Consider the following 14,293-nt stretch of genomic DNA (forward strand, 5'->3'; position numbering starts at 1 on the left):
AAGTGGGTGGCGCAAAGATGCCAGCCGTGTGGATAGAAAGTTCCTGCAAAGGGGACATTACGCAGAGGAACTCAGAGCAGGTCTCTTGGGGAAAAAAATTGCGGCTTCGAAAGAGCCAAAGCAAGGTTCTTCAAATTAGACAAACCTGTTCCAGCAGGAACAAGGGGAGCTTCTAAAAGTGTTGCAAGGTTATGATTAATCTCTATGGCAGCTGAGGACAGTGTCTAAATATTTACTCCCAGCCCACAAAAAGGCTAAAGGACTGCTATTTCAGCCTCCCGTTTTACACTCCCTGCTCCATTTCCCCTAAAATGGTGTGTCTCACTGAGACCTCCTACGGAAAGGGCAGAATACCAGCTCTGTGACTGGCTCCAGCTTTCAAGGTGGTACAGATGCCAGAGCACACAAAAGAGATGGTGCACAGAAGCAACTGCCACAGAGCAACCTTGAGATTCACCTGCTCGGCTTCCTGCAACGTCACAGAGCTTCAAATCTCTGAGTTAAGAGTATGAGGGTGACTTTCAAAAAACTAAACAAGATTATGATCTGAACACGCATAACTAGAATAGTGTTCACAACGGACACACAGACACTATGTACCCGATGCTGTGCTTTAGCTAACAGGAAAACACGGGACTCAGTCCCTCTCCTCATGGAATTCACAGTCTAAGGAAAGCTTTGTAAAACAAAAACAAAACACAGTAGCTGTTATTCCCCTTTCCACCAATGTGGGGCTTCTAATCCTCCTTCTCAGTGGACTGAGTTTAAGTGAAGGAGGCCTGTATGAACAACATAAGATGCTGATCAACGGCCCAACGGTATTTCCACATACCAAGTATATAACGTGGAAATTGCACGTGAGATATAAGAACATATCTTGGCCCATGTTGCTGTGATCATGTCCCATAAATCTGTTCCTTACGGTCAAGCCTGGATTCTCCCCAGCTCTCTGTGCTCCTTGTCTCAAATGTCCACTGCCATGAGGCAGTTCAAAATGAACTGCCCCCACGGCAAGGCCATCTCTACATGGGCTCAACCCAGAGGACTCCCTGACAACTCCTTAAAATTAGAGGGCCCACATAACTACTCAACTCTGAACACATAAATAACCCATTAGTCTCACAGCAACACAAAAATTCACAATGTCTCATTATCTTATAACACTGAAAAATTAAGACCCAAGGGTCCAACAATTGGGCAAGAGTTAAGTAATGATATATTCAAACAATGGAATACAATAAAGGCATTTAAATGTTTTTAATGTCATGAAAAATGCTTATGATAAATGTTAAGCAAAACAATAATGATACAAAATTATAATAGTATAAGCTGAAATAAAAAATGGGTGATAAGGATTATATGAAATACCTTCTGCATCATACTTTTTCATACTTTCCAATGATTTTCATCACAAATATGAATAACTTTCATAATGAGAAAAAATAAAGTTTTTGTTCTTTAAAGAAAAGCATTTAATGATGTTTAGCTAATAAGCACAACTGGTCTGGGAGTCTGTTCCTATGGTAACAATTTTTTTTTTTTCTTTTTTCTTTTTGGTCATCCAGCATGTGGGATCTTAGTTCCACGACTGGGGATCAAACCCCCGCCCCCTGCAGTGGAAGCGAGGAGTCTTAACCACTGAACCGCCAAGGAAGTCCCTTTTTTCCCCTTATATGCATAAGAAGTCTAATGAAACTGAGCCTTATTTCTACTCTGCCCTTGATTTGAGTCACTTGTGCCTAGTGCCTATTCACAGACTAGGCTCAACACCAAGTCAGAATGCTCAGAGGAGGTGATTTGGAATCTTCCTGATTCCAATGTTGTATTTAATGATGCTTCCTTTCTCTCACATAAAAGCTAGTAACGTTAATAATAGCACTCACACTCTACGAAAGACCTTTGCTCAAAATTCTCCTCGGTCTGAAACAGTTTCTCCAACCCAACCCCTCACATCTACCTTCAGAGAGACAAAGTCCCCAGTCCTTACAGCTATTATTTCAATAAAAATGCTTTCAGCACAGCAGAAGAGCCTGAATCTTTTCTTTCTTTCTTTTTCAAATCAGCCGTCACACAAATTGGTTTCCATTAGGTCCGTTGTTGCCAGCTATTTTGAACACAAGCATCATGATAAGAACAGGGAATTTCCTTCCTATTTCTCATCAGAGGGCTTGGGTCAGTTATAACCCAAGTGGTAAAGTATCAACAAGAAAAGACACCAATGCCTCTTTCCTCACCAGCATATGATATTACCAGTTCACATGGAAAATTCTGTACGAAATTATTTTTCAAAGGCATTAGAACAAAAACCGTCTAAACAATATTAAGACAAAGTTTTTAACTCAAGGCTTGAAACACTAGAGATCTCATTTCTAAATACACACACACACAGAGGGGACTTCCACTAAGACAAGAAAAGAGGAAGAAGTTAAAATTTACTTCGTGTGCACTTCAGGAAGTAACATTGTAGGATTAACATGTAAACTCACATCTAAAGGTATAAGCTCTGAGATAGAGGCATGGGGATTTATGGTCTTCCCATCACTAGCAACTGCTGTGAAAGACAGTATGGCTATTTGCAATAGAGGAAAAGAAAAGGTGCTCTATTTTCTCACATCTCTGCTGGGACAGGCTTATCAGCTACAGCTGACAGTAGGTCTCTCTTCCTCCTGTATTTGCTCTACTATTTTCAACACATGATAAAATGAGAAAGTTACACATTTGTTTTTTGGGTGTGGAGAAATGACATGAAGCCTGAGGGATCCAGTTCTCATTGTTTCCGATTAAGACATTTCTTTTTGAAAGTTTTGACTTGAAATTAAATAAGGATCAACAGAGCATTTTCCAAGTGGGCTTATGAAGTCCAGTACTTTCTAAATAAACCATATCCTACAGGTATGTAAAAATCAAACCAGAATATCCATAGGAAATATACAAATGGGGAAAAGAGGGCTACGGTCAACAAAAATGGTCAGAAAACTACTTAACATTACTTGAAAATGAAAACGAGCAGCAATAATAAAATCCCAGCAATATGTTACAAAGGTGGGATTCCAGGGCGTTTCAGCCACACAGGAGGGAGCATGGGGGTCAAGGCGAGTGGTGGACAAACTGAAGACAACCTCCAGGGCAACCTTACACTGATGGATGGCCACAGATGAAGGCAGATTTGGCTCATCTCTGGGGTTTTTCACTGGGAAGGGACCTGCAGTTCAGCCATCAATGGACCAGCATCCACAAAGCCTGTGGGGAAATATAGGATCCAGAAGAGTGGGGTAGGGAAGGAGAAAGTTTGGAAAATGGAAGAGTCAAATACAGTAGTGAAATATTGTAGTTATTAAACATGAGGCTTCAAAAACGCATAGATGTACCTCTTAAGGTAAAATGGACTGCATGGGAACAACTGGTACTCTGGGAAGCAGGCTGATACACTTTTTACAATACCAAATTACATTTCAATCACATCTGTGAATTATAGTAGTACCTGCTAAGAGGAAATTAATTTTTGGAGAAAACAATGAAACCTATGCAATTTTTTTTTTTTTACCGTTGGTAACTTTACTCAATGAAGGTTCCTTATCCATAGCTTCTGTGGAAAATAACAGCCTAAAAGCAAACATACTCACACTCCACTGAAAACCCTTGTTGGCCTAGTTCCACCAATTCCATTAACGTGGCAGGCGCCCAAAGGCAGGTGACCTGATTGACAAAAAAAGCACTTCTAGAAAGTGCTAAACTTGTATCACGTAACTCATTAAACACTTTATAATCAAGGGGAAAACTAGTAGCCATAACTTGAGAAGCTTTGTCTTTAAATGGAGCAGCAGCAACCTTCCAAATAAGATAAAATATTTTTTATTTTTCAGGTTCAGTATAGAAGATAGTATGTCCAGTGATCTTACCTCTCTCACCCAGTGGTAACTGGACTGAATCAGGGGGCGGGTGGCACAGGCAAACCGATCAAACTATTTAAAAAAATACGTGGCACAAGGAAAACTTCCTTAACTATCAAGGAAAGTCTAATCTGTACCACGTTTTAAGGCTGCAATCCTCAAAACTCTCTTTGTACATCTTAAGTGTTACTTTGTTACTCAAAGCTTTTAGTTGTAGATGGGACAAGCTCAGTGCATACACATCATGCTTAAGGCTTCCCAGAATTAACAGGGTGGGAACTTATTTTCTGAGTAACCAAACGATAAATTGTCCTGGTGGAGACCAAAAGTCAAATACAGATCCCACAGAATCCGCACATCCTAATTATATAGGCAATGCCTATATAAAACTTACATTACTTGTTACGTGACTATACAAAGTTACATTACTTCCCAGGACTAATTACTGTTCTGGCAACAGTTAAGATCCTAGATTCTTTTGAAGCACAAGAGGTTATCTGCCTGAAAACCCTTCTTATTGCTTGTCCAAAATAACTGTTTACTTACAAGGAGAAAGAATTACATCTTGGAGATTTAAGTGCCTTTGTGCCTTTGCCTGTCTCAGCTTGGATCCTCCCCTTGCTCTACACTATCACAGGGAACTACATCCCCCAGGCTCCCTTGCCAACTGATTTATGAGTAAGTTCCACCAATGGGAGGCACTGATGAGGAAAGGCAGGAGAAGGAGGGAAGCCAGGGTAATGCTCTCTATCTTACTTGGTCCGAGTTCCAGCTGCCACCAGACAGCTCTTCTTTCCAGGCTTCTAGCTCACAGCAGATGGCTCAGGCTTCTAGCCTTTGGTGACACCAGCACCTTCTAATTTCCTTAGGGGCCTAGAAGCTCCCAGGTGTTGCCAATCTCTGGGTTGTCTCACCACCCCATTGACCTTCTTGGCTCTTGTATCACCTATGGAAACTATTCCATATTAAATTCCCTCTGCTTGTACTACCTACAGTGCTTTCTGTTTCTCTGAAGGGTCCCTACCTTTAAAATATATTTTAAAACTTAGCTTTCCTAAGAATTACACAAACATTCAGATAACATATAAAGGATTTCTTCTAATAAGAAACAAAGGATTTATACTGTTCAAACAAATACTTACTGAGAGCCTGACCTGTGCCAACCATTGTTCTAGGTGCCAGGAATACTATAGTGAACAAAACAGGCACAAAACCCCTGCCCTCATGGAGCTTACATTCTAGTGGATGTGTTAACTGTAGCAAGTTACAATTTTAAGAAGTTAACTAGCAGAGGAATATTTCTTTAACAATAGAGGAATTTGGTAAAAGTGAATTAACTTTAAGGGGTTCTACTCTACATAGACTTGGTTCCTACCTTTTCAATGTGGTATGCTGAACTGTCACACTCCAGGGGCCAACACAGAACTTCTTCAAAGTTAGTATCTACTTAAACTGGCCACTTGCTCAAACAGAAGTATAACTGTGATAAGGATTTAAGCAGACACAATGACAAAAGTTAGGCACTGTATGCTTAGAATGTAAAACACATTTGTGTTTTATGCAGATTCTTGTTGGGCATCTTTTTCACAGGGGATATCATTTGGATGAACTGAGTCTGAGTCCACTTAATAAGTCACTTTATCTCTTCCTTATGGCACAGGTAGCTTTCAACATAACATACAAAGCCAGCTGCAATGTTCATAATGAGTAACGTGTTGTGGTCTCCAGCTGCAGGACATTATTTCCAAGATGGAATTTTCAGGCAGAACAGAAACCGACAATGACTCATGTGGTGAACAGTAATATAGACAACTGTGCCCAAGAAGGCTGCCACCTACATACCATAATGACATCAGATGAAAAATGCAGAAAGAAGGAAATTTTCTGATTTATTTAAAAGCAATAGATTTGTTGAAAGGTATACTGAGAGATGTGGCTGCAACTGCCTGTTTACACATCCTAAGCACTGAACAACCAAGGGCACACTCGAATATTCAACACTCTTAGACTGCTTGAGTATGAGAGCACGCTCAGCCTCAAAATTCAACGTCATCAACTCCAGAAATGGCATGACATCTACTGCTAACATTTCACTAGACTTCTCTAAGATAGTTTAATGTACTCATGAGGGTACACTTCCATGGAGATCTAGTGGGCACAATACTCAGACATTCCTTACTACTCAGCAGTTAGAGAACATTGCATGTTTGCAATATTTATAATTCCATTTGAGTAGCAGGTGGGCTTCCAATACTAGGGGCTTCTTACACAACAGGGAGTCTAAAGCATATTCATAATCTCAATGCCATACAGCAAGTCAACTACAGAGCTAGGATTTTAACCTTATGGGTCTCTGCCTACCTTATCCCTTGCCAATCCCCAACATGTAGTGAGAATATACTAAAGAATCTCACACACACACATACACATACACACACACACACACGGTACAGCACATCTTGCCTACTGCACATTCTGCTTCCTCTGCCTAGAATGCCCTAAATTCACCTGACAAAGTCATGCTTATCATTCAAGACATAGCCTACTTGTCTCTCTGAGCCATGACTTCCTAGGCAGACTTTCTTGCTTTCTTCAATGCTTTCATTTCTCCCTGTACACAATCCTACAATGATAATTACTACATTGCATCATGTATCTGCTTACACATCTGCTTGCCCATTAGACTATAAAATCCTTGAAACCAAAGGCCCTATCTTTTAATCTACATGTCTTGGTACAGTGTCTGACACAAAGCAGGTGCTTAAGAACTATTTTCTGAATGAATATATATAGTGTGGGATTGTACTCTCAGGCTTGCAAAGAGTTCTTAAAAGATAAGGCATTTTGTACTCTCTATCTATCCCACTGCCACTGGATAATGGCAAGGAGAACGAATAGGAAAGTATCTCCCAGGGAACAGGTTTAACAAGTTAATATTAAAAGACAACCTAGTACGTACATAATAATTAAATGTTGAAATTTATGAACTACTTTTATGAATTTAGATAATTTTTAAATATTGCTAAAATTTGTTGAACTAAAGAGTAATGTAAATAAAATAATTCATGTTTCAAATGGAAAAAAAAAAAAAAAGACAACCTAATGGGGACTTTTACAAATTACTTTCAGTAAAACTGTGTCAACCTGACTACAACCGTCAGAGTTAAGGTACATTAGCTGTAAAAAGCCAGAAAGTTATTTGATTTTGGCTGGAGAAGGGTATTTAACAACTAGAGATGGAAGGAAAATTCCTTCTGTTGTCCAGATCTGATGCAATTTAAAAAAATCTCTTAAGAGGTGCCACAGATACAGCTAAAATAATTAAAAATTGATAGGAATGTTCATTTCTAAGGAATGATATTTAACAAGCAATGATTTAGCTATTGACAGAAAACAAAAGTAAAGCAAAGGTAGAGATTAATTTACCAGAGTTAAAATTTGGGACTCATGTTAAAAAAAAATGTCTACAGAAAGATTCCCTGGTCTAACCTTTCATACAACTTTGAAGAGTCAGGAAATTTCATCCAGAGACCATCCTCAAGGGTACCATAAAGTCCTATAGGAAATGGTTTTGGCTTAAAAACTAGGTGGTTTTTTATTTGGTGAGTTATTCAGTGAGTCATTCTAACTGTGGCTTCCAGTAACTAGAGTATTTAAGGGAATAAAGTCTGAAAGTGAAATGAATAAAATCAAGATAAAATAAACAAGTTCAGCAATGGTAATAATAAATAATGCCTACATTTGTGTAACACTTTAGTTTACGACGCATTTTTATTTTTCAAATGAGGAAAATTAAACGGAGAAAGGTAGTGTGCTGAAGGTCACAAAGCTAAAATAGTCAGAGTAATGGAGTTTAACTGTATGTTCCAACATCAAAAGTCTACAGCTCTGATTCTTTGCCACCTGAAAGGTGAGCCTACCTGTGCTATGGATGGGCCTAGGACACTCTCTAAGATGACTTCAATGAGAGTAGCCGTTTCCAAATCACTTACGCATATCTTTCAACTTAATACCCTGAAAGAATGGGGACGCTCTTTAATGTGCATGGAGAGGGACTATCCATGCCCTCCACGTTATACTGTGGACTGAAAAATGCCAGGTGCCATGAACTGTGGGTAACATGCTACTATTTGCATAAAAACACTGAAAAGAAATATATTTAAATGTAGTTTTTTTGTCCATGCATATACTATCTCTTAAAAGTCACATAAGAAATTACTAACAGTGGTAACTTGCAGAAGCACTGGAAAATGATGGCTAAGGGATCAGGGACAGGAGCACAACTTTTCACTGTACATATTCCCTTTTGAACTTTTTGAATTTTGAACCACATGAAAGTGGTTTTGCAAAGAGTGAATTGAAATTTAAGAATACATAATGGGAGTTGGAACAAAGGCAATGGTTAGGTGATTCAAAGTGAAACATTTCAGAAATGGGATGTAGCAGAAGAACAGAGAAGTAAAAAGGTATTACAAAGTTTTTGTCAGACTCCAGAATTCCGTGTGGTATTTCACAGTTAGAAGTAAGTATTCCTCAAGACCATCAAACTTCTTCCATTCTAATTCTTTGCTCATTAAACAGCTCTCAATCTTTCACTAACCTTGATACTGAGAAAGGAGTGTCCCAACAGTGTATATAAGTATTCAGGTCATCAGAAAGGTAGATCCTTTCATCGTAAATAAGACAGTGTCCAGTTTAAACAAGTCTTTTGTTGTTCCGCAGCATGTGGGATCTTCCTGGACCAGAGCTCAAACCCGTGTCCCCTGCATTGGAAGGCAGATTCTTAACCACTGTGCCACCAGGGAAGTCCTAAACCAGTCTTTGACAAGGTTGATTAGGGGTTATTCCAGGCACACTGATAAAATACGCAACTGCAGAGCTAAAGACTAAACCTTAGACCAGTATAACCCCACCAAGGGTCTATCCAAAAACGGGACCTGGCCTCAACTAGATGGAATTAACCATTAACATATCTGAAATTTCCAGTATGTTTGTCCTCTGTTCTTCCACAACTTAAGTCAGTCCAAAATTTTACCCTAAAGGTCACAATAACTTAAGGGTTTTGGGTGATGAAACCACATCTTTCAGCCTAAAGCAAGTCACAGCATTTTTTTAAAGGCAATACCAAAGCAGCCCCCGTTCCCACACAGAAATTATTTCAATGCATTAGAGGTACCGGAAACTGGTGAGTCTTATGCTCAAGAGAGTTAAAAAACCCCAGGACCAACAAAACTTGTAGTATACAAAGAGAACACATGTTTATTCTCTATTCTGATGTTCAGATTACATATCTAAAGATAATATCATTCTTAAATCAGTTTAAGATTTTTTAAAAAAAGGTTTATTGCCAGAGTTATTTTGGAACATTACAAAAATACCTGCTCAAAGGTCTGCAGTTCAGGGCTACATCATCTGATTTTATATTAATGGATTAGCAAGCAGTCACTCACCAGGTCCTATACAATTAAGCTCTCAGTTTTCTAAGGAAGAAAGGACATGAGACCTACAGATAAATACTCAAGTACAAACCTTATTTTAGCTTACAGCTTTAAAATTCCTCCTCCCACTAAGTGTATTATTATTATTTATTTTTACCAGAGCTTAACAGCTAACTTAATCTACAGATGCAAGTGTCTCTTCCTTCCATGGTCTGACATTTGTCCACATGATGATTACAACAACTAAAATCAGGAAAAAGGAGATGGAAAATGAGTAAAAGGAGTTGAAAGAGTGGAAGGGGCTAGCTAATTCACAAACTGGATAAACTGAGGCCACAACAAATGTCTTAACTGAAAGATGACTGACTGACACATTGTCATCTCCTTTTTAATACAATGGCCGAGTCACTGAAGCCACCAAGCCAAAATGTAAAGCTAATTTGTGAAAAGAAATTGTTTCAGAAACCAGAATTCTACTATCAAGAGCAGTTAATAAAGTTTACAAACCAGCAGTTACTAGCTCTCATTAAGAATGAATTGACTAATGTTTTATTACCTGATCCCCAGTAATTCTGTTGATAAAGAGCAACGGAAAATTTGGAGGAAGAAGTGATGAATCAACCTCTCTTCCATGTGTTATATTTTATAGGAATATGAGTAAGTATAAGAGTGGTATGCAAAATAGGGGATGGGGTGGTACTAATCATCAGAATGGCATCTGACTCCCCAAATGTAGCCATGCTCACTCCAGTGGGTTGCTTCACTGTGACTTAAGATCTGTCAACTGAGGACACAAGGGAATTTGAGTAAAACCAAGAGATATACTCTTAAATTTTAAACCGAATCTTCCAATAGATCTAGCACAAGATCTCACAAGAGTCAACTATAAGAAATTAACTTACTCAATGTAAATTGATTCTAAAGTACTTTTTAAAATGAATTATTGCCAATGCAAAAATTCAGGAGAGAAGTCTGGGGACCTGCTTTCCTAATGGCACATGTCATTTATCCATTGGTAAAGGTACTAAAATATCCTACGAGGTGTCCAAATTAAAGTATCTGTCTCCTGTTCTCCTTAAATAACGTTACTTCTCGGACTTCCCTGGTGGCGCAGTGGTTAAGAATCCGCCTGCCAATGCAGGGGACACGGGTTCGAGCCCTGGTCTGGGAAGATCCCACATGCCATGGAGCAACTAAGCCTGTGCACCACAACTACTGAGGCTGCGCTCTAGAGCCCGCGAGCCACAACTGCTGAGCCCGTGTGCCACAACTACTGAAGCTCACGTGCCTAGAGAACGTGCTCCCAGCAAGAGAAGCCACCACAATGAGAAGCCCGCACACCGCAACGAAGAGTAGCCCCCAGCTTGCCGCAACCGGAGAAAAGCCCGCGTGCAGCAACGAAGACCCAACGCAGCCAAAAATAAAAACAAAAAATAAAAACAAAACCTTACTTCTCTAAAATAAAAGGTAATTAAGTGAAAGCGTCAATTAAGCATGTACTTCCTTTCTCGATACTGATAAATACAATTGAACCTTTGTTGTGTACTATACGCCCAACACGCTATATGGCAAACAATCCAGGCAAATTCACTGCATTATGAACAAAAGTAAATTAACAATAGCTCCCAAAATATATCCCTTTCTACCCAAACCAAAAAGGAAAAGAATTTTCCCAACTTCTCCAATTTATATTCCAAAGAATTCAGAAAGAAAATAAGGAAACAAAATATTTATAATCTATCAATTTCGAGTGCAAATATTTCACTAATAACCAAGCTTTCGTAGCATACTGATTTGTAATTGTATCAAATCATGAATCTTTGAGGGCACAGAAAACAAAGACTAAATGGCTCTGCCAATCTACAATGGTCATATTTCACCTTTAGAAGGGTGATGGCCATGAAAGCAACAAATTCGATGTATCCCTTGCTTCCTCCTCCGCACTGATTAAACCAATCCTGCACTACAGACACAGTCTGCTAGTTTCTGCCACCACACACACATCAGGCCTCCAACACACTCCACAAGCCAGGGCTAGGCTGTCTAGAAGTCCGCACTGTGTCACTGCATAAGGCAGTTCCCCTTCCACACATCCAGAAAGAGGAAAGCCACCTAAGCGCTCTGTCAGATCTCAGCAAGGCTGTAAAATGACAGATGGAACTACTAACCAAATAGCAGGCAGCGACGCTCACCCCCTTTAAAAATCATTTAAGCAGTTTTCCTCCCCGTCATCTCGCTTCTCCCCGCCCCCACCCCCACCCTCGCGCGCACCACCGCAGTTCGCCCCCAGCTTCGCAAGCGGAAGGCTGCGAGCTCTGGGCTGCCTCTGGACTGACAGTCGGCCCAGAACTCATTCAGAGCCCTGAAATACAGACATTCTCACCTGCACACACCACGCCACTTCCACCCACACCACCACCGCCCCACCCCCCAACCACACACACTCGCCCTCCCAACCTCTCCCCACACCAATCCCGGCGCGGCAGAACACCTAGCAGCCTCATCAGCAACGGTAGCACGCGTTACCATTTAGATGATTCGGGCCACCTAAGCTCCAGAGACCGCCCCCTCACCACACAGGCCGCCTCCCCCGCGCTGCCCGGAGGCTGGATCCCTCGCCCGCCAGGAGGGATGCGCTACCTTTAGACTGGCAGTCCGCACAAAACTTGTTATCCTCCTCCAGCAGCAGGTTGGCTAGGACCGCCTGGTACCGATCCACGTCCTTCACCGATTTGCCCGTCATGGCCAGGGTGCCGGCGGGGGCAGAGGGCGACGCGCCCTCCTCGCCCCCAGAAACCCCTGCCTCAGTCCAGAGGTGAGGACTCCTGGTCCCCCGCCCAGGGGCACCTCCTGAGCGGGGAAGAGCCCTCTCCCACCGCCCGGCCCGGCACCCCTTCTCGGGTCAGCCGCGCCCGCCCCCCACTCTGCAGCCCCTCAGCGCGGCGCCCCCTGGCGGGCTTAGGGAAAGACCCGGGTCCCGACGACGCTGCCGGACCAGGCAGGGACCCTCAGCCCAGGCAAGGGGGGCGCTCAGGCCTCCTGCGTGCCGGGCGCAGAGACGACTCCCAGGCCTGCCTGTCTGTGAGCCGTGCGTCCCGCGCCTCGGCTTCCCTGGCAGCTGCTGCCAGCCCTGCCACCACCTCTGCCGCCTACTTCCGGCAGCTCTTCCTCTCCTCCTCCACCCCTCCCAGCCCGCGCATGCGCCCCGCCCCCACCCCTTCGGACTGGGCTCTTCCCTCCGCTCCGCCTCTCAGGAACCAATCGGGGCAGAAGTGAGGGGCGGAGCTTGGGTGGGGCGGAGGGGGAAGTGGGCCCGCCCCTGCATGTCCTTGGAAAAGAATGAATGGAGCCGGAGGAAAGCGAGTGGAGAGAGTAGAGGCAAGCGAAGGGAAACAACAATTAACATTAGCTGAGCTCTTACTATGTGCCAGGCGCTGTGCTAAGCGCCTTATATGCATTATCCCAATATAATCCCAAAACCTCTCTACGAGTTAAATATTTACCATCCTTATGTAACGTGGTGGTTGTGAATACTCCAAAGTCCTCCAGCTTATTCTTTCCTTCAACAGCCAAATAGAAGGGCCCAACCTCCTAACCCAGGATAAGAGGACATCACAACCTCCCCAGCTTTTCAGAGGATTCTGGTTACCTCTCACTTGGAATGCATGCTCCTGCTGAATTCCTGGTCCCCCTATTCATTAGGTCTCCTCTTGTGATTACTGACATCTTTGGGCATTGTTTTGCCTGGTGCCTAGAAACTTTCTTGTTTCATTCCTCAGTCCTCCCAAAATAGTGCAGTTTTGTGCAGCAGACCTTTACTGAAGGTTATTTGGGGAGGTGGGGTGGAGAGGAGGGGTAATTACAGTAAAAGAAGAGGTAACTACTTTAAAATGATTATTAAACACCATTGTCCAAAGCCACCCTCACTACAGAGTGTAGTAAGTGCAGAATTTCTCAATGGCTGTCCTTTTCTTTAGGGACCCACCTGCCATCTGGCAAATGTTTTTGTTCACTCATTCCATTCATTCATTCGCTTAGCAGATTGTTACTGAGAAACTTCTAAGTATCAGGCACTGTCCTGGGGGGAAGGGGAATAACATGATTCAATTAGTGGTTTTAAAAGGTCACTGCTGCTATGGGAAGAATGGTTCAGGGAAGCTGGTAAGACCAGATGCTCAGAGTTATCTTATCTCTAGGCAAACTCTCCTCCATCTCTTTACTTTCCCCCAAACATCAGGATGCCCTGAAAACTTTCATCAGAGAAAAACTAAAATTTTCTATTACTTTATCAATCAAAACAATTTGATTCTCTGTCTAAAGCTCTTTCCTTCTAAGCCATGCCTGAGGAGATTTGACTTTCATAAACAAAAAAGTTCATTAAGGTATTTTTCCTAAACAAACTCTCAGTTCTTTCTCTAGAAGGAATTCTGCCTTCCTCCTAAGCTAATTTTCTCAACCTATATCCCATTTGTAATAATTTTTCTTACTTTAACTTACTTAAATTTTCTTATTTTAACACATATTTTACAAATGAGCAAACTGAGAGTTAGAAAAATAAACTCCTTCATCTAGGGAGTAGTAGAGCTGGGATTTTTAACCTAGATCTCTATGATTCAAGAGCCTTAGTACTATCAGAGTTTTTGCTTATGTTATATATTATAATCCTCAGAAAACCCCATCAGGATAGGTATTAACATAATCGTTTTTCAAAAAATGATATAACAGAGTCTCAAGTTGATGAAAGAAAGGCTCAAGATTACCCAGTTAATTGTGATCATTGTGCCTTTGTTCAAATTCTCATCTTCATCCCTGCACTATGCAAATAGCCTTCTTGCCTTATAGTCTAACCTTAGTTAATTTGATCCTTCACCCCACTTTTTGGAGAGAGCTTTCTAAATGGCAAATCTGGTTGACTAGCTCTCCTGATTAAAAACCCTTTAGTGGCTCTCCATGATCTATGACAAT

General features: G+C 41.6%; 1 protein-coding gene across 1 annotated transcript in view; it reads right to left on the reverse strand.

The window, feature by feature from the left end:
* The window catches only part of SMAP2 (small ArfGAP2), a 47,509-nt gene extending 35,002 nt beyond the window's left edge, over window positions 1-12,507 (reverse strand). Inside the window, exon 1 of the mRNA XM_030868002.2 lies at window positions 11,969-12,507. Within this exon, the coding sequence (XP_030723862.1) occupies window positions 11,969-12,071 (103 nt within the window). The 5' untranslated portion in view covers window positions 12,072-12,507. The remainder of the gene's footprint in view (window positions 1-11,968) is intronic.
* Between the last annotated feature and the right edge of the window lie 1,786 nt (window positions 12,508-14,293).

The sequence above is a fragment of the Globicephala melas genome, chromosome 1 (genome assembly GCF_963455315.2).
Source record: "Globicephala melas chromosome 1, mGloMel1.2, whole genome shotgun sequence".
Lineage (NCBI taxonomy): Eukaryota > Metazoa > Chordata > Mammalia > Artiodactyla > Delphinidae > Globicephala > Globicephala melas.